This window comes from Gymnoscopelus braueri (genome assembly GCF_963280865.1).
Source record: "Gymnoscopelus braueri genome assembly, chromosome: 23".
In the NCBI taxonomy this organism is placed as follows: Eukaryota; Metazoa; Chordata; class Actinopteri; order Myctophiformes; family Myctophidae; genus Gymnoscopelus; species Gymnoscopelus braueri.
The window spans coordinates 18754028-18779679 of record NC_137625.1 but is presented as its reverse complement, the minus strand read 5'-3'; the positions used below and the strand labels follow the sequence as shown (position 1 = coordinate 18779679).

At 40.5% G+C, this 25652-nt stretch overlaps 1 protein-coding gene across 1 annotated transcript in view; it reads right to left on the bottom strand.

Annotated features, from left to right (window-relative positions):
* Nucleotides 1-337: 337 nt before the first annotated feature.
* The window catches only part of dnai1.2 (dynein, axonemal, intermediate chain 1, paralog 2), a gene marked incomplete at both ends in the record, with an annotated part of 27322 nt that continues 2007 nt past the window's right edge, over nucleotides 338-25652 (bottom strand). Inside the window, 20 exons of the mRNA XM_080421126.1 lie at nucleotides 338-414; nucleotides 1201-1273; nucleotides 6586-6771; nucleotides 8258-8357; nucleotides 9223-9368; nucleotides 12029-12108; nucleotides 12391-12481; nucleotides 13151-13240; nucleotides 14084-14334; nucleotides 15518-15561; nucleotides 15751-15868; nucleotides 16074-16158; nucleotides 16269-16397; nucleotides 17107-17166; nucleotides 17464-17625; nucleotides 18793-18848; nucleotides 19500-19626; nucleotides 20636-20716; nucleotides 21725-21820; nucleotides 23565-23633. Coding sequence (XP_080277252.1) covers nucleotides 338-414; nucleotides 1201-1273; nucleotides 6586-6771; nucleotides 8258-8357; nucleotides 9223-9368; nucleotides 12029-12108; nucleotides 12391-12481; nucleotides 13151-13240; nucleotides 14084-14334; nucleotides 15518-15561; nucleotides 15751-15868; nucleotides 16074-16158; nucleotides 16269-16397; nucleotides 17107-17166; nucleotides 17464-17625; nucleotides 18793-18848; nucleotides 19500-19626; nucleotides 20636-20716; nucleotides 21725-21820; nucleotides 23565-23633 — 2121 coding nt within the window. The remainder of the gene's footprint in view (nucleotides 415-1200; nucleotides 1274-6585; nucleotides 6772-8257; nucleotides 8358-9222; nucleotides 9369-12028; nucleotides 12109-12390; nucleotides 12482-13150; nucleotides 13241-14083; nucleotides 14335-15517; nucleotides 15562-15750; nucleotides 15869-16073; nucleotides 16159-16268; nucleotides 16398-17106; nucleotides 17167-17463; nucleotides 17626-18792; nucleotides 18849-19499; nucleotides 19627-20635; nucleotides 20717-21724; nucleotides 21821-23564; nucleotides 23634-25652) is intronic.

Sequence of the window (25652 nt, the reverse complement as noted above, 5' to 3'; positions counted from 1 at the left end):
CATCTGGCCCTTTTTTTTTAGAGAACCTAATATAAAAGGACTCGGCTACATGGGTGAATAGGAGGCAAATATGTAGACGGAGAGAATGGAACACTAAGCTCAGCTAGGCTGTAGCTGAAAGGTTATAAACCTCTCATTATGTTCTTTCTCTTTCTCTCTCTTTTTATAGTTTTTTTTGTAGCATAACTCTTTTTGCTGGGAACAGTGACTTCTTGTGTCATGGTCACTGTTAAAACCCCAGCTCTCTGTGAGGCGTAGAGCCATGATGAGATTGTTACATAAGAACTAGAGAGGATCATGCAGCAGACCACTGTGTGCTCTTCAGCGTGGCCCTCACTCAAGCATCTCCTGGCTTGTTGTATGTCACCGATGGCTCACACACACTAGAGTGAACGAGAGGCCTCCCACATGGAACTGGAATAACAACACGGAACTGAGAAACCACACTAGAGTGAACGAGGGGGCCAGTGTTGATTTCGTCGACTAAAACGTTGACGAAATTGTTTCATCGACTACCTTTTTTCACTGACGAAAACTAAATAGAAACTGAATAAAAACTAAGCTATGATGACTAAAACTATGGTAAATATATTGACAATTTCGTCAATTCAAGTCATTTTATGCTTGGTTGCGCTCGAGTGTTGCGCTCTAAAAATAGCAGATCTACAAGCTCACAACGTGCTGTGAGCTTGTAGATCGGCTATTTTCAGCATGTAACCAAGTGTAAAATCAGCCATCACGACGCCATCAAGGCACCGCCAAAATACATTTAAGTCGACTAAGTCAACTGTAGATTTAGTCGACCATATAACCTTATATTTAGTCGACTAAAACTAGACTAAACAGTAAAACATTTCAGACGCCTAAAATATGACTAAAACTAAATGGAATTTGATTCAAAAGACTATGACTAAAACCTTGTTGTCAAAATCAACACTACGAGAGGCCTCCCACATGGAACTGGAATAACAACAAGGAACTGAGAAACCACAGTTGGGCCGGCGGTGGCTCAGGAGATATAAGACTACAGCTTTGGGAACCGAAAGATCCCCGGTTCAATCCCCGACTCCTCCCCCCGGCTTGGTGCTGAGGTGTCCTTGAGCAGAACACTGAACCCGTAACTACTGCTCCCAGTGCGAGCAGGTGGTTGGTGTCTCGCATACAGTAGTTGACTCCACCATAGAAATGCAGGCCATTTACCGTGTACCAGGATCTTCTCCATCTTGGCTACTTCCACCTCTGGACCCTTGGGCAGCTCCTGACCCTTCTTCTCCTATACTCACACACACACACACACAGAGAGAGAGAGACCAAAACATTACTTTATCTAAAGCACTGGTTCTCAAACATTTCGATGTCAAAGGACTGCCAAATGAATATGTATTAGGTCATGGATCCCCATCTGAACTAGCCTGATTATCAGCCTGAAGCTGCGTGGAGCTTCAGTCTGAAATTGGCTGCCGTGTCGGCGATTACAAGGGGGAGGGGATTCGAATTTCCCTAAACCAATCACAAGAGATCCACGGATCCACCTACATCTGATGTCATCGCACAGCTTGTTTTAGCAGATATTGTCGTTGGACCCACCCCCACCTCCGACTCTCATTGGACGTTACCTTTTGTATCGAAGATATCCTACGCTCACATTTCAACACCAGACCAAGAGGCAGTCCACTCAGAGAGTGGGCGGGGTCTATGGTTTGGAACTAGGCTACATCTGAACAAGTGTTGTGTGCAGGGATCCCCGTATAAGATTTGTGTGTTATTAACATGTTTCATTTAATAAGTCGCGATGTGACGCGTTGTGAGCTTGTAAAGACTTGAGCCCGGCCGATATATCGGTCATCATTATTTAACCACTTAAACCCCATATATGGTTGACCGGAGTCCCTCAGGGCTCTATAGTGTATTTTCGCTTTTGTTGAAAACAGCCGATCGACAAGCTCACACGCGACGCGTTGTGAGCTTGCCGATCTGCTATTTTCAGCTAAAGCCTTCCCCACAATAAGGATGCTGGGATTTAAGTGGTTAACCACTTTCAACATGGCGTCCCTACTTTGGGTCGTGAGGCGACACGTGAGCTTGTGGATTGGCAAATATTTTGTGTATGTACGACTTCATTTGATGTGTATATTAGGCTATATTATGCGTTTGCTTGTTCATTGTATAATTAAAATTAAATGTTTTTTTCATATACTGAAGTTTACTACAGTATATATACGGTATGCTTAATTAAAAACAAATCTATCAAAGTTATTTCTGTTTATTTCTATTTATTTGTTTTTCTCTAACAGACAGACACAAATATCACTTGATCTAAAAGCTCCTGAAACTTCTTCTACACACCTGCACGCACGCACACACACACACGCACGCACACACACACGCACACACACACACACACACACACACACACACACACACACACACACACACAACACACACGGAAGTGGACTGTCATATACTGTACAAGATGAGGGTTAATAATGGTGCCAAGAGCAAAGTCCACATTATGCTGTAGGTTCCCCTAGCACACTGTGAAATGTGTTTTTGAGAATCCTTCACCAAATCTCAACAGTAAATTCAAGTGGAGCCTTCAAATTGTACGGTATGTAATCGGAAAATTTAAGAGTTTTATTTGCCGTAAAGCATAGACAGCAGAGAGCTGCATTGTCATGGCTCAGCATTTCTCCTGAGTCGCTGTAGGACGTTTATCATCACTCTCTGTCAGTGTGAAAATTGACCAGGCCTTGTTGTATCAAGGCTGCGGTTACAGTCCCTGACTGAATGAGGCTTTAATTGAATAAGCCTGAGCACAGAGAGGTGCTCGGTGCAGCCAGAGTGTGCTGGTGGGAGATATTGATGCAGAATTCAGTGACGTTTAGGCCCTACAGTAGCACTAATGATCTTCAAAAAAGAGTCCACTCTGCACAAAGACAAATTGAAATCAACAACTATTCAGAGAAGACAAAAGTTGATGTCACACAAAGACACTCAATTACATGTATCACGTGGCTGAGGCTGAGGATTTTCAGGTAAATATTTTAGGTTCTCACAAGACAAATGGTTGTGGAATAGAGTGCATGGGTTGAGACTACGCTCTCTCTACAGCTCAAGGAGATTCAAACGCATGGACACGCACACGCACACACACACACACACACACACACACACACACACAGGTCCCTTTCTGTGAGTTCTACTGGCATTCTAAAGGCGGTTACACACCGGCGGTTACACAAATGCGAATATACGCAAAATTCCGACTCGTTCCGAATAATTAAAAGACGCTTTTTTCGCTCCGCGAAACTGGTGTGGAAGCTTGCATTGACTTTATAAGGTTTAAAAAATAACTTATTATTCGCATGAAAAAAAAACAGGACAATTTGGTAGTGAATGAATGTTGAAAACTGGGACATTTTAGTGTTTTAGAGATATTTGTCGGGACTCTGGACACCCAGCTTGAAACTGTCTGGGATAATCCCGGGTAATCTGGTAGGTCTGGTCATCGTAACTTTACTTCACCGCTGAGAGGACTGTTTGCTTCTCAAACCACTTCCAAATCTTACTTTTATTGATTTTTAAGGTTGAGAATACCAATTCTATCCAATTAAGAGAGAGAACCCCACAAAGATCATTCATGGGCCTCAATTATATGCATAGTATTCCACCTTTTGTCACCTCATTTCTCTTGTCTAATCACTTTTTTAAATTATTTTTTAATCAATTGTCCGGTATCCTATATGGGTTTTCTCTCCTGATTCGATACACTCGGTATACCGACCTTTTCTGTTTACTAAAGAGCTAGAGAGACCCCTGTTACTGAACACAAACACTCTAGCAATGAGTCTGTCTATCTATTCTCAAGGGGCTCAAAGACATGAACTTCTGCTGTTATAGTGGAACAGTCCACCAGCTTGCTGTGCACCAAGATGAGTAACACAGATGTAACCTGGAGAGATGCTCCAGAGAGAGAGAGAGAGAGAGAGAGAGAGAGAGAGAGAGAGAGAGAGAGAGAGAGAGAGAGAGAGAGAGAGAGAGAGATCGTCTTTCCATCGTTTGCGAGTCCTCCCCCCTGGCCTGTGTTTACTAAGAACTAAGTGATTCCTCCACATCTCATATCATCTTCAGTAGCTACAGCAGGGACACCAGTGACTCACTGGGAGTGAACAGACCAAAGTGGAACTAGTTGGTTTTAGTGTGAGGCCGTGCAAAAAGCTTCCATCTCAGCTACAACATTTCTTTATGGCAGAGAGAACGAAGCAACCGGGTGCTCGCCAGAGACGTAAAAGTGTTAAAATAGTAAAAGGTGCTCCTGCCTGGATCAGATGGCATCAGATACAAAATGGGAGATCTGGGCACTCGAGGTTAAAGGGGAAGTCTCGCTAGATTTCAATCTCGTCTAGCGAGAAAACCGTGGTACATAATTCCCCTTTAAAAGAGGGAACAGCCACCTTACTGTAAATGTATAAGCTATGGAGAGTTGTGAATTTCTTTGATCTCCATAATAGCAAATTTACATCAGAACAGCCTAAGATGAGAAGGACTTCAAGACACTGGCTTCCTGTTCAATTCCGCATCCATTACAAACTCCTCCTTCTTACCTACAAATGTCAAAATGCTCTTGCTCCACAGTACCTCTCAAGCCTACTCCATAAACCGAGCCGGTCACGGACCCTGCGGTCCACAGACTTGGACCTCCTTGCTGTCCCCAACACAAACATGCGAACTTTCGGGGACAGAGCCTTCAGTGTGGCAGCCCCCACCCTGTGGAACTCCATCCCAATAGGGATTCGCCATGCTCCAACACTGGACTCTTTTAAAGCTGCCTTGAAAAGACACCTATTCTCTCAGGCTTATGGCATATAGTTGTTTGTTGTTTGTTTGTTCATTTGTCTGTTAGATGTTCATTGTTCTGATGTAAAGCGTCCTTGGGTTTATGAAAGGCGCTATATAAATTCAAGCTATTATTATTATTATTATTATTATGAAGATATCATTATGAGTGAAATAGGGTTGTTAAAGTAATACTAGGTAACGTTTTCAACAAAACTAAAGTTAAATTGTATATCTTTTGTCAGTGGCAAAAGTTTCACAACACCCACTCCATGAATTTCACCCCCGGAAGCCTTTTATTTATATATTTTCTATTGAACGGTGAAGGGGGGGACTTTCCCGGGAAAATGACGTTCCTGGCCAACGTCATGACGTCGTGGCCGACGTCCCCAGGAACTACCGCAACGGTTTCCTGTTTGGCCAGGAACTACCGCGGTAATAGCAAAAAGGAACCTCACGCTGATGTTAAGAGAATGTAGGATTGGAAGATCGAAAAAGAACAGAAAAAGAAAGCACAGCTCATGGTAACTAATGCTCCACTGGCTAAGAGAAACGATCCGTAGATAGTATAAAACAATTAAAAGATCGCTTTTTGAAACGCTTCCGGCTTCCGGTGAAAACGAATGGAATTCTGGGTAATCGAGGATTACGGAAATTGTATGCAGTGACGGTAGTGATCAGCAGAGGTTGCTAAAAATCGTTATTTGGGATTCTGCATTGTACAACTTTAAATGTCCCCATCTTTATTGTAGGAGAGGGCAGAACCTCGTCCATAATTAACAGTTGAGTCATACTTCCAATAATCATCTCCACAGTCAGTGAGCAACAATATTTCAATAACTGAGTCAGTGACGGAAACAAGCATTTTGACAGCACTGGTTAACACATTGATTGCCAAGATCACGTTAACTCGTTCTTTCAAATCCATCACTTGATTGCCAAGATCAAGTTAACTTGCTTTAAAAAAATATATATATATATATATTTATTTATTTTTGACCCAAAGACCAAGGAGATATGATTTTTCGAAGATCTAGACTCCTATCCACTTCCTTGTTAACTTAAAACTTAAAAATTCTGTATCTCGGCTCCTGAGTACTTTTTTTTTATCAATGAAAAATCTCTGGCATAAAACTGCAAAAAATCTGAAATAATTCTGGCAGGCAATGTGTTGTTAACAGATACAATACAGCACAGTTAATTCCTCTGTGGTAATTTATCTGAGACTGTCTTACTGAGACAGTCACGGGTCCGTTTGGTTACATTTGTAGCCTCACAGAGTTAAATTAATAGTGAGGATTTTACTGTGTGGTCTCTGTCTGTACTTGATGTCTTTTTAGCTCTGTGTCAGTGTGGAGGTGGAATCTAGATAACGTCTCCATCGGGTGGAAACCTCATATGTCCAAAACTGTTACTTGTCAGGATTCAACAAAAAAATATATAGCAAAAGTAGCAGATCTACAAGCTCAAAACGCGTCGCTTTGCGCCGCGTTTCGAGCTTGCAGATCCGCTACTTTTGATGCTTTTGTGTGACACTGTGGTATGATCAAGTAGGACGTTAATTTACGAAAAAATGAATTAAATATGGAGATAAGAGGTTTCTGCCCGACAGCAACAATAAGCTCCATAAGCGATGGTGACAAGCCCACCACCCGTTGGTCTCAATATCATGAGTCATTCACACTTGACTCATGGTGAGAAGGTACAGTACATATGTGGGCATCCTTGCTTCCTGCAGTATGTTCTTACCTTTGGCTTCTTGCGGAGGTTTGGGGACAGCTTGAGACTGGTGACATAGCCGCGGTGGTCCCCCACTACGATGATGGGATACACTGGGTTGAACTCAACGTGGGTCAGCCTGGTTTTCTTCTTTGGCACGACCCGCTGCTGGCAGATGGCTTCATATTTGTTGACGCTCAGGTCGAAAACATGGACCTGAGAAAAGAGGTACGACAAAAACGCAACTTGACACTATACTGTATACAGCAGGGGGCCCACCAAATCTTTGTGTGATAGGAACTTTTTTTTCATTACATTATCCCTATTCTGAGAGGAGCATTAGTCAAAAATAGCCGATCTACAAGCTCACAACGCCTCGCAGCGTGTAGAGGGAAAAAAAGAACATCTGCAGTGGTGGGAGGTGGTCTCCCTACTGTTCCATTGAGACATTTAGACCCAGCTGGTCCCTGGGCACCGTGGTTGCCCACTGCTCCTCATAGTTGGGATGGGTATGACTTTCAACCTGGTGTCCCTATTTTGGGCATGTCACTATAGGTAAACATATTCAAACATGCTATTTTCTCAGCTATTTTCTCAGTGCGACACCATCGTACGACACAGTGAAAAGGGGCTTAAGCTGTGGTGCATATTGGTGCATTCACTGCATTTATAAAGCACATTTATCCAAAGCGCTTTACAAAGTGCATTACATTCTCCCATTCACACACCGACGGCAAAGGAAACCACGCACGGCACCAACCTGCTCATCAAGAGCATTTATAAGTGTCTTGCTCAAGGACACCAACACTAACCGATCAAACCAGGAACCTTCCGATTCCCAATAGCGGCCGCTCTACATCTTGGCCCACTGTGGCTCAGGAGGAGGTGGCAATTTACAGGTATGTGCAAATAAATGAAAAAACAGAGAGTGCTTAACCCATTAAGACCTGCGGCCGATTCTACAAATGCCTTCTAAATCAGTAGTTCTCAAACGTTTTCATGCCATTATAAAAATCATAATTATTCAAAGTTTTTCAAACACTTTCAAGATTTTTCAAAACAAAACAAAAATAGCAGATGTACACGCAAGCATGAAGTGTCGCACTGTGAGCTGTGTGTACAATACATCTGCTATGTTTGAGAACCCCTGTCCTAAACCCCTGTTATAAATCCTAAGAGTTTTCTGAAAAACACTTGTTGCTATATAGCTACAATCTAAAATGACACAGATGCTTCACCGGTTTTAATGGGTAAAGGAATGACAAATGAACTGAATCCACTGTAGAGGAAGGCTGGATTTGATTCATTATTTAATTGTGGCAATCTGATCCGTTACCAGACAGCTTTGTTGGAGAGGGTAAGACAAAGTAAGATAGAGTGAAGGGAGATGTTTGTTTGCACTGTTCATCTTTAAACTCATTGTTATTCCTACACTTCAGCCTGCCAGTCAAGTCATTATCCTTATCTGCACACACATGCACAGGCACACACATATTAAGAAACACAGTGCACGCACACACTGTCTCCATTGACTGTCTCCATCGCCTGCTTGATGTGAGTATGCGGGGGAGCACTTAAACCCTAACTGCTCCCCCGCATACTCACATGAGCAGCAAACTGCTGGGTCAAATGCTGAATTATTATTATTTTTCACAGCTACGAAGATCCTGTTCAACCGAGTGGGTTTTAGAGTAGCACTTACCCTGCCGTCGCTGGTGACAGCTGCAAACACAGTGGAGGAGTAGGGAGACCAGGCCACGTCTCCCACCGGTGCACCCAGGTCAAACGTTAACATGGGGGTGCTTAAAAGGAGACACAGAGTGGACACAGGGGACGGTTACAGAGTGCAGTTAATTGGAGAATTGTTGCTATAGGTCATCACCAGCTTGAATGTACATGACTGTGTCCTCATGGGTGTGTGTGGACATGATACTGTACAGAGTGTGTGGTCATTTACAGCTCAGACAGGTTTATGTTAGAACAATATCAAGCAGCAATACACACTACATTTATGGGTCCATTTTACACTCTCCAAGTTGAATCAACAATTCGGATTTTGTTGTGTTGTTTGATAGTAGCCTATAGGATGAGATGAGATGAGCTGTGCCCAGGTCCGAAGACATCGTCATCACTCTCTTGGCTCGTGAATGGTAAGATCAATTTGAAATCAATAATTCCTGGTCATGCTACACAGACTTTGAGTTGCAAGGGAGTCTTAAGGCCAGATAAACACTTTCAACATAGCTGTTAGCATTTTGTCTCATCAAATCGCGATGTCTTCAGGGGCTGCAGTGGGGAGAACCTTCGAAGGAGTGTCTTTGTATGTAAAACTCTTCCCTTTATTTATGGGTGATGTGGGCACAAGATCCTTCATGTGAGATGTCAAATCTTGTGACACATATAGTGCCTAAACCCGAAGACAGATAGACAAGCTATGGGGCCTAGTTTAACATTGGGACATCTTTTGTCCTGCCCAGGGGCGTTTATAGGCATAGGCAAGAGCCAGTTGGGAGCTGATTTGGAGGTCTCATGTAGGAAATGAAGCGGATTACGCACACACACGCACACACACACACACAGACACACTTGTAGATCGGTTATTTTCACTATTACATTGTAAGTATACTGTATATTTCAGGTATTGAGCTGAAAAGTTTGGGGTCTTACTTGATGTTGTGGTTCCATATCTTGACGGTGCAGTCGAAGCTGCAGGTGATGAAGACCTTAGGATGGAAGTGGTTCCACTTCACTGCGTCTACGGCCATGCTGTGGGCAGCGTACGTCTCCAGGAACTGGCTGGAGTAATTGGAGCACTGGTGGAATACAGAAGAACGTTTCAGAAGCACTTACAAATAATACATTTCATTGCTATATCAAAACGGACGCACTGCAGTTAAAACCCTTTCAGGTCACACAGTGACAGGCAAATGATCTTTCGTGTCCACTTAATGAAAACTATTTATGTTCACTTGCCACTGAGAATCTAATGATTTTTTTTTGATTGACTGATTGAATACTTTATTAACAAGTTGCAGTTACTTTATTAAAAGTACAGCATGTACAATTATGCAAGAAATGCTAAAAGCATAACACAAAAAAAGCCTTTATGGCTTGTTTCCATTGTGGTCCTATGTATTCAATTCATCACAAAGACTGGTGGCAGGCTTATCTAGGTCCTGTTGTAAATTGCGGAATGCAGGCACTCCTTAATGGTGGTTTTGAATGAGGATAGGGAGTTGCACCGTTTGATGGCTGGTGGCAGGCATTCCACATTTTGGTGGCAGATTAGTATTAATTCATCCCATCATTGTGCCGAATTTGGGGGGTACGAAATCAGTGGAGCTCCCTCTGGTGTTGTGGCCGTGGGCATTTCACACGGTTACTCTCATGGCTTCTCTCTTTCGACTACAAGAACTCAGTAAACCATGTCGTGCCATTAAACGTATTTCACAGGTTCTGGATTTGTTTCCATACGTGCCTTGGTTTCAGATAAGGTTCTTAGAACCTAATTTGGGCCCTGCTCAGGACTAACCCTGAGTTCAGGGAACACAGGAGTCAGAAGTTGCAAAAATGCATTTCACAAGCTCACAATGTGTCACGTTGTAAAAAGCTTGTAAATTGCTATTTTTTAATGACATACCTTCAGGTTAATGGAAGGTTCTGAATTAACCTTCATAGTCGAAATAAGCCATAAGTTGTTAAAGCAAACAAGAGCTGCATTGCTGCAGAAGTGGCCTACTGTATAGATTGCAGTGATACATCAGCTGGTTTTTCCTGGGCAAATAGATTGTTGGCCTCTGGGAACAGCTGTTTGCATTCCCAGCCACAGCACATAGCAACCCTGAGCCTTCCCCCAGGTGCTCCTTCCCCCAGGGGGCTTCTGTCAGCGAAGGTGAGAGATATACTGTAGCTACTCATATCGTTGCTGTCGGGCAGAAACCTATTATCTCTGTATTTCAACTTTCGTGTTTTTTCGTAAATGAATGCCCTACTTGATCATACTACAGCGTCATACGAAAGCATCAAAAAGTAGCAGATCTACAAGCTCGAAACGCGGCACGAAGCGACGCGTTTCGAGCTTGTAGGTCTGCTACTTTTGCTATTTTTGAATTTGAATCCTGAAAAGTAACAGTTTTGGACATATGAGGTATCCACCCGACAGGGGCAATATAATAGGTGTGTATTGTATTTTGTACGCTCTGTGTGTGTGTTTGTGTGTGTGTGTGCGTGTGTGTGTGTGTGTGTGCGTGCGTGTGTGCGTGTGGTGCACAGAGCTGTGCGTGAAGAGTTGTGCAGTTTATTAAACAAAGCCTCAGCATGTGTCTCCAAGCACACAGTCAACAACAAAGTGTGAAAATGAAACCCTCACTGCATATGCCATGCACAATCACTAGATAGTGTGAGACAGTTTAAAGTCAAGGTAAACACAGTAAATTAGTCTCTATCCATTCCCCTCTTGTAGTTTCTGCTGTGAAGTTGTGAAACTGAACCTGACAGTGTCAAACATGACATCAGCCATTCCCAACCTGAATAGTGGGATTTTAATGATAACGTAATGTCAATATTTAAAACTAATGATGGTAAAATCATATTGTGATAATATGATGAATAAGAACTAAGTACATATTTTTCTTTTTGATTACTGCTCGTTTATATGATGTTTTTGCATAGTATTGTATCTGTCTGTCATTAAATGTTTCGATGAATTGAGTACAAAGGACCCCAATGGAAACAAGCCATTTTCTTAGCAGACCTTGTATTGAACTGTACTTTCCTGTGCTTTTTTTGCAAACTGCTAATAAAGTATTCAATCAATCACTCACTCACTCCCTCACTCACTCAAAAACACACACACACACACACACACACACACACACACACACACACACACACACACACACACACACACACACACACACACACACACACACACACACACACACACACACACACATGCTTGCTCGCATGCAGTTAATGAGAACTTTCCAATTTGTGTGCCCTATGGAGTGCAAGACTCACACGCTGTCTCAAATCGCACCACAAACAAAATGAGTTTCCATTTTTCAAGGCAGACAGCAGGAGACAGCGTGAATTCTCAAGTTGATCCTAATCTCATTTAGAAGTGGCGGGGAGGAGAGGCAATTTAGTTTATGGCTTAGACTTTGCTGACACAGCAGCATTTCTGAAGAGAGGCTTCGGGGGGAAGTTATTCAAACAAGTGAAGTTTTTACAGATTCCCTTTATACCTTAGAAGAACAGAACGAGATGTGAGGGAAAACTTCACAATTTAAACATTATAACCTTTCTTAATGGGCTTTATTGTAACTCAGGTTATCAAAATATAAATTTCTGTCTTTTGAACATTGTTTTGGGGGGTGTTCTTGAATAGTCAAGTTTGTCACGTCAACAATATATGTTGTGTCATAAAAGGGATATTACTTTGTATTATGTATTGTCATCTCAGCTAACCTACCATGTGTACTTTGCCCTCCTCAGTTCCGACAAGGAAGAGCCGGTCAATCTGCTTATGGAAGTCCAATGATCGGCCACAACCTGTTGAAAGGAACCCATAACGCTCTTTCATTATTTTACACCAGAAATACATCAAATACTTCATGTTCATTATTTGTAACATGCCAGGAGCAACCAGAGCCTACGGAAGGGCCGGGCAAACCGGGCAATGGCTTGGGGTGCCATGTCTCTACAGGCGGCATAAGGCGCCGCGTCACCACAGCTGAAATAGATTTGATGATTTTTTGCACTTTTTAGAGAGGAAACGCGCACGCACGCACGCACGCACACACACACACACACAGTGTGGAGGTGAATTGTTACCAGTGATGTGCTGTTGCACAGCATCAGGTGTCCCATCAGAAACTGGACCCTCCAATGACAGTTTGATGATGTCTGTGAATCTCAGCTCATTCTGAAAGGACACAAGCATACGTATTGTCTCAAGGACTTTGGCCACATGGGTAGCGCCGCCAGTGGTGGAAGAAGTATTCTATATTTTGTACATTATATGTATATTTTGTTTTTATATAAAAGTAGTAATACCACAATATTGAAATACTCTGTTACAAGTAAAAGTCCTGAATTTAACATTTTACTTGAGGAAAAGTGCAAAAGGATTGGCAAGGATTGGCAAGGATTGGCATTATATAATATACTTAAAGTACCAAAAGTACCAAAAGTGGCCAAAAGCCATAATAGGAGCCATCAGAGGAGGAGAGAAGGTCATTATAACTTGTAAGATGACCATGTATTCCCAACTTGCATCGTTCATGACCCGAATAGGCCCGGTATCCTAGTCCTAGTATATCGTCTCTGTCGAGTGGAAACCTCATATGTCCAAAACTGTTACTTTTCAGGATTCAAATTCAAAAATAGCAAAAATAGCAGATCGACAAGCTCAAAACGTGTGGCTTTGCGCCGCGATTCGAGCTTGTGGATCTGCTACTTTTGCTGCTTTTGTGTGACGCTGTAGTATGACCAGGTAGGGCATTAATTTACCAAAAAACATAAATATGGAGATAAGAGGTTTCTGCCTGACAGCAACGATATACTGTACGTATATAAAGACAGGTTTTCCTACCTTGATCAGGGTCCAAGACACCACTCGTCCATCAGAGGACACAGAGTAAAAGTTGTGGTTGTTGTCCATGTCATCCTTCTGCCAGCGCACCTGCATGGACATGCAATGGGACAACGTGACATCATTTGAAAAAGAGCTTTTCTTTAGGCAGAAACTAGAGAGAAACCACACAGTAAAATCCTCAGTGGTACATTTAACTCAGAAGAGTGTAGAAATGGAACCAAGTGGACCAGTAAGCACTTTCCTTCAGTTCGTTAACAGTACACAGATATACACATGGACACTCTGGCCTTCACCCTAGGGCTGGGCAATTCACCAAAAATATATCAAACATTTAGACATTTAGAACCAATAAGCGACTTAAAGGTAGGGTAAGTGATGCTTTTTTTTTTTTTTTTTTTTTAAAGGTTAAAGTACTATATTCTGATAGTAATCATTGCTACAGAGCATTTGTTCGGTCACAAGGGTCTCTCCAGCGCTTTAGTAAACAGAATATAGTACATTTTCAGGTAGGTGACAACATTTAAGCCAATCAGGAGAGAGCATTGAAAATGCATTTTCTGTTTAATAAAGAGCTGGAGAGACATGGGAGACTCCTTTTACCGAACAAACACTCTATAGCAATCTAGAGCTATTTAACACTTATTTTAACCAAAGTAAATCACTTACCCTACCTTTAATCTTGCTCATAGGTTAATCAAACAAATTAAAAAAAATGCCTTATATAAACGAATCGATTTTTAATAAAAATAAATCAATTTGTCTGATTAAAAGCTCACGACGTGTCGCACAGCGATACGTTGTGAGCTTCTAGATCTGGTATTTTCAATATATTAATGAAGAATAGTGAATTAATCATAATCAAAGCAAAAGTTTGAAATAATCGTGATATTGATTCAAAGCCATATCGCCCATGCCCTACTTCAGGCTCACCTGCCACACTGGGTCCATGTGCTTGCCAGTGTTGGCCGTGCTCTTGTAGACGGGCTGCAGCTCGGCCTCCTCCATCAGGTTGTAGACCGCCACGCAGCCGTCGTAGAAGCCCACCGCCACCAGGTAGGTGAGCCGCTCGTGGATGTCCAGACACATGATGCCAGAGTCAGTGGGGTAGATGTACTCTGGGAAGCTGCAGTTCTTCAGCGAGTAGAAGAGAAGCATGCCTTGGCCCTGCCTGCTGAACTCATCTGCAGGCAGCACACATTATGAGAAGTGTTGATTTTGACAGCAAATTTTGATTCAGTTTTAGTCATAGTCTTTTGAATAAAATTCCATTTAGTTTTAGTCATATTTTAGTCATCTGAAATGTTTTCGTTTTTGTCTAGTTTTAGTTGACTAAATATCATAAGATTGTAGTCGACTAAATCTACAGTTGATTTAGTCGACTAAAATGTATTTTGGCGGTGCCTTGGTGGCGTCGTAATGCCTGATTTTACACTCGGTTGCATGCTGAAAATAACCAATCTACAAGCTCACAATGCGTCGCGCTGCGTAGATCTGCTATTTTCAGAGCGCAACACCTGAGCGCAACCAAACATAAAATGACTTGTCTTTTAGTTCTACTGGATCTCTTCTCCACTAGTCCCTCACTAACATTTTAGTCTAGTTTTTATTTGTTGACGAAATTGTCAATATATTTAGTCTCAGTTTTAGTCATCATAGCTTAGTTTTTATTTAGTTTTATTTAGTTCATCAGTGAAAAAAGGTAGTTGACGAACATTTTTTGTCTTAATTATAGTCAACAAAATCAACACTACATTATGAGCAGTGGAAGGTGGGGAGTACAGGACAGGAACTCATGAACACAAATTGCATTTATTAGCCCATTAAGACCTGAGGCCGATTCTACAAATGCCTTCTAAATCAGTAGTTCCCTCACTTTCAAGATTTTTCCAAAATGTTCAAAAATAGCAGATGTACAAGCGTCATATCTGCTTGTATATCTGCTATTTTTGAATATCCAAAATCTTTACTATGGATGCTTTAGTAGGGATGCACCAATATATCGGCCATATATCGGTATCTGCCGATATTTGCCTCATTGACTGCCATCTGCATATCAGCGATGGCAGTAGTCGATGTTTATAATTTTGCGCTGGATATGTTGGTGTGTTGGTTATGCTCAGCCTAACAAGCTGCAGATTAGGAAAATATATTTTTTTATAATGAAGATTTATTTGTTTCCCTGACACAAAAGGTGGAATGAATAACAACAAAAACTACATAAAGAAATATCGGTATAGCGGCTATTGACCAAATTGTTATTTTAAACATTAGTATCGGTATTGGCCCAGAATTTCCATATCGGTGCATCCCTATTTATTAGTTTCATGCAATCTCTTAAAATAGACTTGTACTTCATGTACTTACATGATCCCATTCCCACAGCAAACAAGTCGCTGTATTTCTGGTTCCTGTTTGATCCCAACAGAACAATCACTCAATGTGTTATTCATCTTTACATTTTGATTCTTCAGAGTCAAATACGCTTTCGATTGGCATTTGTTTTAACTGGATCAACTGGGTGTTTTAATAATATATATTTCACCTCTCAGTGTAGCCACTGTAGGGCAATACAAAATAGGTACAATGAGCAAACCTACCAGCAGAGGGCAGTGACAGACAGCCTTTGGACTTTATCATACTGGAACTTCCACAGAGGGAGAAGCGTGCCCTCTTGACCCCTGAACTCATCAGAGGCATCTTCAAAGTACTTGAAGTCTGAGTTAAGGTGATCAAAGAACAGGAGTTAAAATAATAATAATAATAATAATAATAATAATAATAATAATAATAATAATAATAATAATAATAATAATAATAATAATAATAATAATAATAAATGTAATAATAATAATAATGATAATAATAATAATAATAATAATAATAATGTATGTGGTATGCTATTATTATTATATCACATTACCTTGTGCTATGTCATCAAACGTGTTCTGATTGACCAGCCTCTCAGCGATCTTGGCCACCGCAGCAAGTTTGCTGATGTCATCGCTCTAGAGGGATGAAAGCATTTCAGACTGAAACACTGCAAAACATCAGCAGCACTGACAATAATAATGAAGCCTCTGACTATTCTAGCGGAAAAGCAGTGCCGATGTTATACCCGTGTCTCTGTTAGCGTGGCCTTCCTCTTGCCCTTGTCTTCGTCCTTCTTCGGCGGGGCGGCTTTCTGCTTCTCCTTCTCCTTCTCCTGCTTCTGCAGCTCCTCTGTGTACGCCTCGTAGATCTCTCCCTGCAGGGTTAGGAGGTTAATAGTCTCGCAAAGCCAGACAACGAACTATTCCACAATCTCCGAATGCTATATAGTCTGGAACTACACCTCTCGATAGCCGAGAGAGGAAGCTGTCATCTGTTCACGAAAACATGTATTTTAAAATGATCTTTACATTTTATTTTTGAATTTCCATTTCTGCTAAGCAGCAAGCTATATATGCTTAGATGATTTTGACTTATTATTAGGACAAACTGTAAAGACGAAACGGAAGCATGGAGGAGGCGTCACATCCGCTTTATCTCTTGATCATTTTCAGAGCTTCCGTGCTCCAGACTGTATGACGGAATGCATTTGAAAGGCTCGCGAGACTAGGAGGTAAACGCTCAGACACTCAGACGTGTTGCATGTCCCGCTATCAGAATGATAGCTGCAATGATGCACCCATCATCACTGTGCTGACTCTATATCGTTACTGTCGGGCAGAAACCGCCTATCTCCGTATTCTAACTTTTTGATTTTTTTTCGTAAATTAACGGCCCTACTTGATCATACTACAGCGTCAAACAACAGCATCAAAAGTAGCAGAGCCGCAAGCTCGAAACGTTTTAAGCTTGTAGATCTGCTACTTTTGCTATTTTTTAATGAAAAGTGACAGTTTTGGACTGAGGTTTCCACCCGACAGAGACGATATAAAAATCTGAACCCAGTGGTTCAGGTTCACCTTTACCTGATCAACAGTAGCTGAGAAGTTGCAGCGTGGAGGAGGTTCGGCCTGACAGGCTCTGTCCTGGAAGGAAATGGGTCATTATAAGAAAACATATTTATCAAGATAAACTGTCATTTTAAACACCTAACCCTAACCCATTGACGGGGTACCCCAAGGGTCTGTATACTTGGCCCCCTTCTTTTTTTCCCTCTACACCAAATCACTTCTCCAAAAATAGCCGATCTACCAGCTACAACCACAAGTTGGCTATTTTCGCTGAACGTTCACCTACAATGACATGCCTAGAATAGGGATGCTACAGTTCATGCGGTTATGTCCCCTCAGTGTGAGCTTCTCCTGTGTGTGTTTCTCCTATACCCTCAGTGGGTTGTTCAGCGTCTGCGAGGCCCTCTCACTGAAGTTGAACTGGTTGGTCAGTTTCTGTTCCTTCTTGTAGGTCCTGGACACCACGCTGTCAGGCCTGTCCTCTCCGTCAGCCTCTCCTCCATCCTCTCCTCCGTCTCCACCACAAAAATCCGCCTGGGAATTTAAGTGACAGTGGCCCTCAGCAGTGTTGATTTTGTCGACTATAACTTTGACAAAAAACATTTCGACTACCTTTTTTTCACTGACGAAAACTAAATAAAAACTAAGCTATGATGACTAAAACTAAGACTAAATATATTGACAATTTCGTCAACAAATAAAAACTAGTTAGTGAGGGACTAGTGGAGAAGAGATCCAGTAGAACTAAAAGAAAAGTCATTTTATGTTTGGTTGCGCTCGGGTGTTGTGCTCTGAAAATAGCAGATCTACAAGCTCACAACGCGTCGCAGCACGACGCGGTGTGAGCTTGTAGACTGGCTATTTTCAGCATGCAAAGTGTAAAATCAGCCATCACGGCACCACCAAAATACATTTTAGTCGAATAAATCAACTGTAGATTTAGTCGACTATAATCTTATGATATTTAGTCGACTAAAACTAGACAAAAACATTTCAGATGACTAAAATATGACTAAAACTAAATAGAATTTTATTCAAAAGACTATGACTAAAACTAAATCAAAATTTGCAGTCAAAATCAGCACTGGAAAGCAGTAGTGAAATCAGTCAGTCTGTCAAATAAATGCAAACAGAAGGGCCCCAGCATGATAGTCTGATGGGACCATGACCCTACGGTCTGTTTTACAAACACAGTATTGGAATGTACTTAAAACTATGTTATATTTTGACAATACTTGCAGTTTTTCACTTAATGGGAGGAAACTGATGACAAAAACATTAAAAAGACAGAATTATAACTCGGTCAATTTTATAATCACATTTCATGTTGAAATGTGTTGTCCACTAGTAATATAATGACATGTAGCCTGTGGGGGAAGCCAGCAGGAGGAATTTCAAAATGGAGATTTTGATAGCTAAACACACAGTGAAACATCTTTGATCAAAATGTATCTTTTAAAATTCAGAGGCTTTGAAGTGTGGTCTCAATGTCAGAGCAATTAATTCATAGGTCACTTGGACATTTTGCATGTTAAACCTAATTTATACATAGCCAATTTGCCACTTTAACAAAAAACTAACTAAAAAAAACAGTTATTTTAGTCGACAGACTCTGCTGAGTGACAAAGTATGAATTAACCATCATAATACACTAACTACACAGTGGTGCCTAACATTGCTGTAACATGAAGCTAGATTTACCGGAGTGTCTGGTTTGTCCTCATCTTCTTGTACCTCAGCATCAACTGCTACTTTCTCTGCAAAAAAACATAAAACATGACTTTATTCTGTAGTGGACAAGAAACTAGCTAGTTAGGTGCAACTAGTGAACAAATGATGTGTTTTCGTATAGTGAGCAAGTTTCACATTTCTCATGCCTCAGGGAACTGGCTGACAGTGCCACCTTGTGGTAAGTTATCTGCTACACCACAGCAAAGAATAAGTTCATAATATTCCTGCTGTTAATATTGAAGTATATATGTATGGTCGATGGTCTAAAAAGCATTATTTTACACTTTGGCTATTCAAAAATAGCAGATCTACAATCTCATAGCGCGGCACCGAGTGCCGCGCTACGAGCTTGGAGATCTGCTATTTTTGAAAAATCGTGAAAATGTGTGCAAACCTTTGAATATATATTGTTTTAAAGCGAACATTTTTAACTCCAATCTTAGCTTCTGGGGGGTCCCTGGAACAAAATATTTTGAGATGGGGGTCGGCGGCCAAATACATATCATTTTGGGGGTCCTTGACACGAAACAGTTTGAGCACCAATGATATAGAAACATACGTTTTTTTCAGAATACTGTTGGGATTTAGAAGAATTTTTGTAGAATCGGCTTCAGGTCTTAATGGGTTGAGTAAGTTACTTTCCACCGCTGTATGAGTGAGTTGTTGCATACTATTACCCTCCATCTGGCCCTGCTTGGCCCTCTGTCTGCGCGCCTCGTCAGAGTCCTGGTGCAGGAGGTTGCCGTCCAGAACGAAGTGAACCGCCATCTGATCCACACCGCTGATGGTCTTGTACGAACGCTCCTGGGACACGCAGCAGGTGTGGACGTGAGTGGAAGAGAGGGACAAGTTGCTAACAGGAATGTCATTAGAATGGGACATTAGCCCATTAAGACCAGGAACGCATCTCTGTCATTTTCTTGTCAGATATGCAAGCTCATAGCGCGGCACAGAGTGCCGCCCTATGAGCTTGTAGATCTGCTATTTTGTTTTAAATCATGATTTTTTTTCCGCAAATATTTATATATATTTTTTAAATCGAACATTTTAACTCATATTTTCGCTTCTGGGGATTCTACAAATGTCTTCTAAATCCTAACATAACATATTATAGCAAAACATATTTTGCTATAATCAGTGGTTCTTTTTTCACATCAAGGAGTCAAGGACCCCCAAAATTATATGTATTTGGCCACGGGCCCCCATCTCAAAATATGTTGTTCCAGGGACCCTCAGAAGCAAAGATTTGAGTAAAATAAAATTGCTTTATAAAATATATATATTGAAAGATATGCACAAACTTTCAAAATTGTTCAAAAATAGCAGATAGATCTGCTATTTTTGAATAGCCCAAAGTATACACAAATGTGTTCCCGGTCTTAATGGGTTAAGGGCCCTATCTTGGCCGAGAGTGGCTAAACCCACTATTTGGGGATTCCCGTTCAAAAGTTGATATCTTCTGACACCAGCCTTATCCCGAAAACACCTTTTACTTAAGTCAAATAGCCGTTGTAGATCGGCTATTTTCGAGTAGACAACATTTTTTATAGGGTTTAAGTGTTAATATCTTCCACAGTTTGCTGGGGACCCACTGGAATCCCCCAAAAGGACCACTGGGGGTGCCTGCACCACACTTTGAGAACCACTGCGCTTATGAATGACATAGATATACAATGACATGTATTGACGCTGGTATGGTCCTTTAAGGTGGGCTTTACATAGATATACAATGACATGTATTGACGCTGGTATGGTTTAAGGTGGGCTTTAGTCAACATTGTGAAGCTGCAGGCCTGGGAGAACCTCTTCTTACCTTGAAGCTGTAGCGGACAATGTTCTTGGGGGCATGTGGGTTGTTAACGGTCAGGATCTTTGTATATTCCTCCTTTAGCTCCTGGAAGTGTCAGTAAGGAAGCAGATCAAGACAAACACTGGAATCATTTGGTTCTGTATTCAGGGTCACATGTACCTTTTAATCGCTTTCAACCTGTCTAACTCTATTTACAGTATGTGCACATTTCCACAGAACTTCAAAAATGTCCACACTTTTTCAGAAATAACAAAGATAGCAGATCTACAAGCTTGCAAATGCGATGCGTTGTGAGCTTGTAGATCGGCTATTTTCAAAGTATAAAGTAGGGCTTAAGTGGTTAAGCATTCACCAAAAAGCAAAGGCTTTACATTGCGACGGAACTATGAGGACAGTTATGGCAGTTATAGCAGTTTGTCATTGTCTGAAGAGCCACAGGGTGGCACTCTGGTGCAACAGTAACACCTGTGATCAACTGGGATGATTAGAAAGTCAGTCAGCCAGTGTATATCAATGGCTTTTCCAGTGGTGGAAAAAGTACTCAAATGCTTTACTTATGTAAAAGTACCAATACTGCAATATAGAAATACTCTGTTACAAGTAATAGTCCAGAATTCAAAATTTACTTGAGTAAAAGTACAAAGGTAATGGCATCAACATGTACCTAAAGTACCAAAAGTAAAAGAACTAAAATGTTTGAAAATAGCAGATCTACAAGCTCACAACGCTTTGCATCGCGGTGCATTGTGAGCTTGTAGATCGGCTATTTTCAAATAGCCTAGGTATAAAATAGGGCTAAAGTGGTTAATGTATGTTTTATAATACCATAATTTATATCTGAAAAGTAACTAGTAACTAAAGTTTTCAAATAATTGTGGTGGAGTAAAGGTACAATATTTGCCTCTGAGATGTAGTGGAGTAGAAGTAAAAGTACTGAAAATGGGAAATACTCCAGTAAGGTAAAAATTCCTCAAAAGTAAACTTAATTACAGTACTTGAGTAAATATACTTAGTTACTTTACACCACTGGGCTTTTCAGACATATAGTTTTTGGGCCTGGCAGAATAGACTAACTAACTTGTGTCCTCATACCGCCGGAGAGAGCTGCAGCTGGTCTGGCGGCTTGACCGTTTTCCCCTGAGTCCATTCATCCCCTCCATCACACAGGTCCCCTCCATCCTCCTCATCCTAGACACATAGAAGAGTTAAACACCTGGTTAATGCTTATTATTTTTATTATTATTATATCGCCGCTGTGGGCCGGAAACCATCTCCATATATTAACTTTTTGTGTTTTTTCATAAATCAATGCCCTACTTGATCATCCTACAGCATACATGGGCAACTGGCGGCCCACCTGGCGGCCCACCTTCACTTAATGCGGCCCGCAGATTAATATCGTAATACTGATATATTATTGATTTCAGTTGTTACAATTCCAAACATTCAGTCTATATTAGTAGCTTTATGACTATAGTATTAAAATGTTATTGTCTTTTTTATGTCCAATGTATTTGTATTTAAGTTCATAAAGTCAAGTTGCCCACCCCTGTCCTACAGCATCACAGAAAAGGATCAAAAGTAGCAGATCTACAAGCCCAAAACGCTGCGCGAAGCGACGCGTTTTGAGCAATTTTTTAATTTGAATCCTGAAAAGTAGCCTAACTGTTTTGGACAGAGACGATAATGGTATTAATGTTGTACATTTAACATTAATAGCAAATCACCCCATCATTCATATCCCAATATTCCATACCATTCCATGTTCCTATAACCAAAAAGCAAACCTCACAGTCAGAATAACAGTAGTACATACACATATAGGCCTACACAAACAAAACAAAACGTTATTAGCTTTGCAAACAGAAGTCTTAATAAATTCTACAGTTTCGCCCCAACATTTCTCCAATAATTCAGGCTTATTTATCTATTATAAATTAGGTCTATTCAAAAGCATCTGTGATGAGACATGAGAAGAAAAGTGTTTTGGTCACATTGGAAACACTGGGAGCTATGCTATACTTTACATTTATTGGCAGCTATGAGGAATATAATGATAAATATCACAACACCTGTCTCTCTGTGTAACAGAGTAGTCATCTGTAGCCGTGTGGACGGCCTGGTGATTTGTTAGTGTAGGAGTCATCTCCTAAAGCAAGCTTTGATTTCACAGGAATGTCCTCACCAGCAATAATCTTTATAACCTGAGTGCTGCACTGATGCAGCAACATTTTCAAATGTGAATCTGAGCAAAAGTCTGGCATTTTTACCTTTTGTAGTGCCACTATTTCCACTCATCTGGTGGATGGGTGTTTTTTTTTTCTTCTTTTTCATACCAATCTTTATTAACAACTTGTATTTCTCTCCAACAACAAGAACACACAGGGCCATGCTTTGCAAAAACTCTTCAGAGTGGATGATGTATTCTATTATTAGTCTGTCCAATGAATTAACACATTTGTGGTCCTCTATGGAATGGAAGCGTTTCTGGAGGCTATACATTTGTTTCTACTTCCATCCTAGGCTCAAGTAGGCTAACCTCTGACTAATTTCATACCTCTAAACCACTGCTTCCCAAACAGTGGTTCGGGACCCATTTTTGTGGGTTGCTAATAAATATCCCTTTATTTATTCAATTTCTTTTTTTTAGATTTTCTAAAGATTTACACCAAAAAAATCACACATTTTGAAAACTAATTCAGAAATGTTTCAAAAATAAATTTGTGAATAAAATAAGAAAGAATCAAAGAAATTCCCTAAATTAGAAGACAAATGTTGTGAGCTTGTAGATCTGCTTTGGGTCCCCGGCAAGCATCTGATTTGGGGTCTTGAGCTAAAAAGTTTGGGAACCACTGCTCTAAACCACCACACCTGAGGAAGGTGAATACAATCAGCCATGTTATTCTATTGTTATTTCAGTAACTGTACTCACCTTTTTCTTACTGGCAGCTTTGGAAGGCTTTGCAGCTGCAGGTGCCTTTTGATAATGAACATTTGATCCCTGCAAAAACACAACACAAACACCCAGGTTATACCGCAGCATCATGAACATTCACTTAAGTAAAAGTACAAATGCAATGTAGAAATACTCTACAAGTAAAAGTCAGGAATTCAACATTTACTTGAGTAAAAGTACAAAATAGTGGTATCAAAATGTACTTAAAAGTACCAAAAGTAGAAAGTACTCCTTATGCAGAAAGAATAGCAGATCTACAAGCTCACAATGCTTTGCTTCGCCACGCATTGTGAGCTTGTAGATCTGCTATTTTCAAATGGACGAAATATATTCAGAGCTGAAGTGGGTATAGGCTAATGTATGGTTTGTAATAATAATCAAAATCGACAAAGTAACTAGTAAAGTTTTCTAATAATTGTAAATTTGCCTCTGAGATGTGAGTGGAAGTAGGCCTGCAAGTACTGAAAATAGGAAATACTCCTGTAGCCTAAAGCAAAAATCCCTCAAAATTGTAGCCTGTACAGTACTTGAGTAAATGTACTTAGTTAATTTACACCACTGGTATAGCATTAGTTGGTTAAACTGTTAGCATTTTGGATTATAGTTGGGCTAATGTTTACCTGTTTGGATTTCGCGGTTGTTTTGTTAAGGACAGGCATTTAAACACGAAACTGTAACACAAAAAGTAAATAAAAATCTACAATCTTATGACTAAACTAGTCCTGTTAACATTAAACTTTAGAATGATTCGGAACACGACGTTAGTAGCTACAGTCTGCACAGCTGACGCTAAACCTCGAATGTTTACGGTCGTCGTGGCAACCCAGTGTTGGCAGCAGAGCAGTGGTGGTTCTCAACCTGTGGGTCGGGACCCCCTGGGTATTTTTTTATTTTTTTTTTGGGGGGGGGGGGGTCCCAAGATGACTGTAAAGTGACAATGGACTTTTAAGACCTTTTTAATACCTAAAAGAAAAAGAAAAAGAAAAACAATGAAAAGAAATTAAATGACAAAAGAACATGATAAAAAGTATAACAAACTATACAATACAAACTGAACTGGTCAAACATTGGCCAAATTGCCAAATAATATAAGAAAGAGGCACAATAATTGAAAATAGCTTATTAATATCTACAAGCTTACAACGCCTCGCGTTGTTAAAGCGTATTCAAACCAAACGTAATGCCTCAACTCCTACAATTCCAAGTGCTTGTCAGGGTGGGGGTCCCCAGTTCAAATAATGATTATTTTGGGGGTCATAGCCTGAAAAGGTCCTCTACCACTGCAGAGGACCATAAATGAGAGGACCATCACGCACTTCATTGGTTAACCTCTAGGTAATAGATGACCTCTAGGTCATCTATTGATTACTTTTTGAATCATATAAAATCACTCTTATTTTCAAAATCATTGAAAATTATGATTATAAAGGTTTACTAAAAAGGTCTCATGTAGCCCACCCATTCTTAAATGATAACCTAAATTAATTCCTCTTCTTTTTTATTTACATAAATATTTGAATAGAAAATAAATTTCTTTTGTTTCCAGTAGCTTTCATATCATGTTACACAATGACTCCAAACCAATAGTTATTGTACAACACTGGACAAATAGGACACACCTTCGTTTACTGGGTGCCTCTATTTAATTGATATTAATATTGCTAGGGAATGTTAATCATTTCTGTTGAATGGCTCCTGCATGGCCAAATAACACACACCTGATAATTGGATTTTACTGCTTCTTCTATTTTATATGAATATTTTAACCATTATGAGTAAAATTATTTTCACTGGTTCTCGACGTGGGTTCAGGGACCCCCCTGGGGTCTTTGAAGGGGTTCCAGGGTGTCCAAATGATTGATGTTCCAAAAGGACCCTGTCTGAAACTCAGAGTGTACACATTTGGTTCCATTTGTACACTTCAGTGGTGTAAAGTAACTAAGTACATTTACTCAAGTACTGTACTTATAAGTACAATTTTGAGGTACTTTTACTTTACTGGAGTATTTCCAGTTTTCAGTACTTTAACTTCGACTCCACTACATCTCAGAGGCAAATATTGTA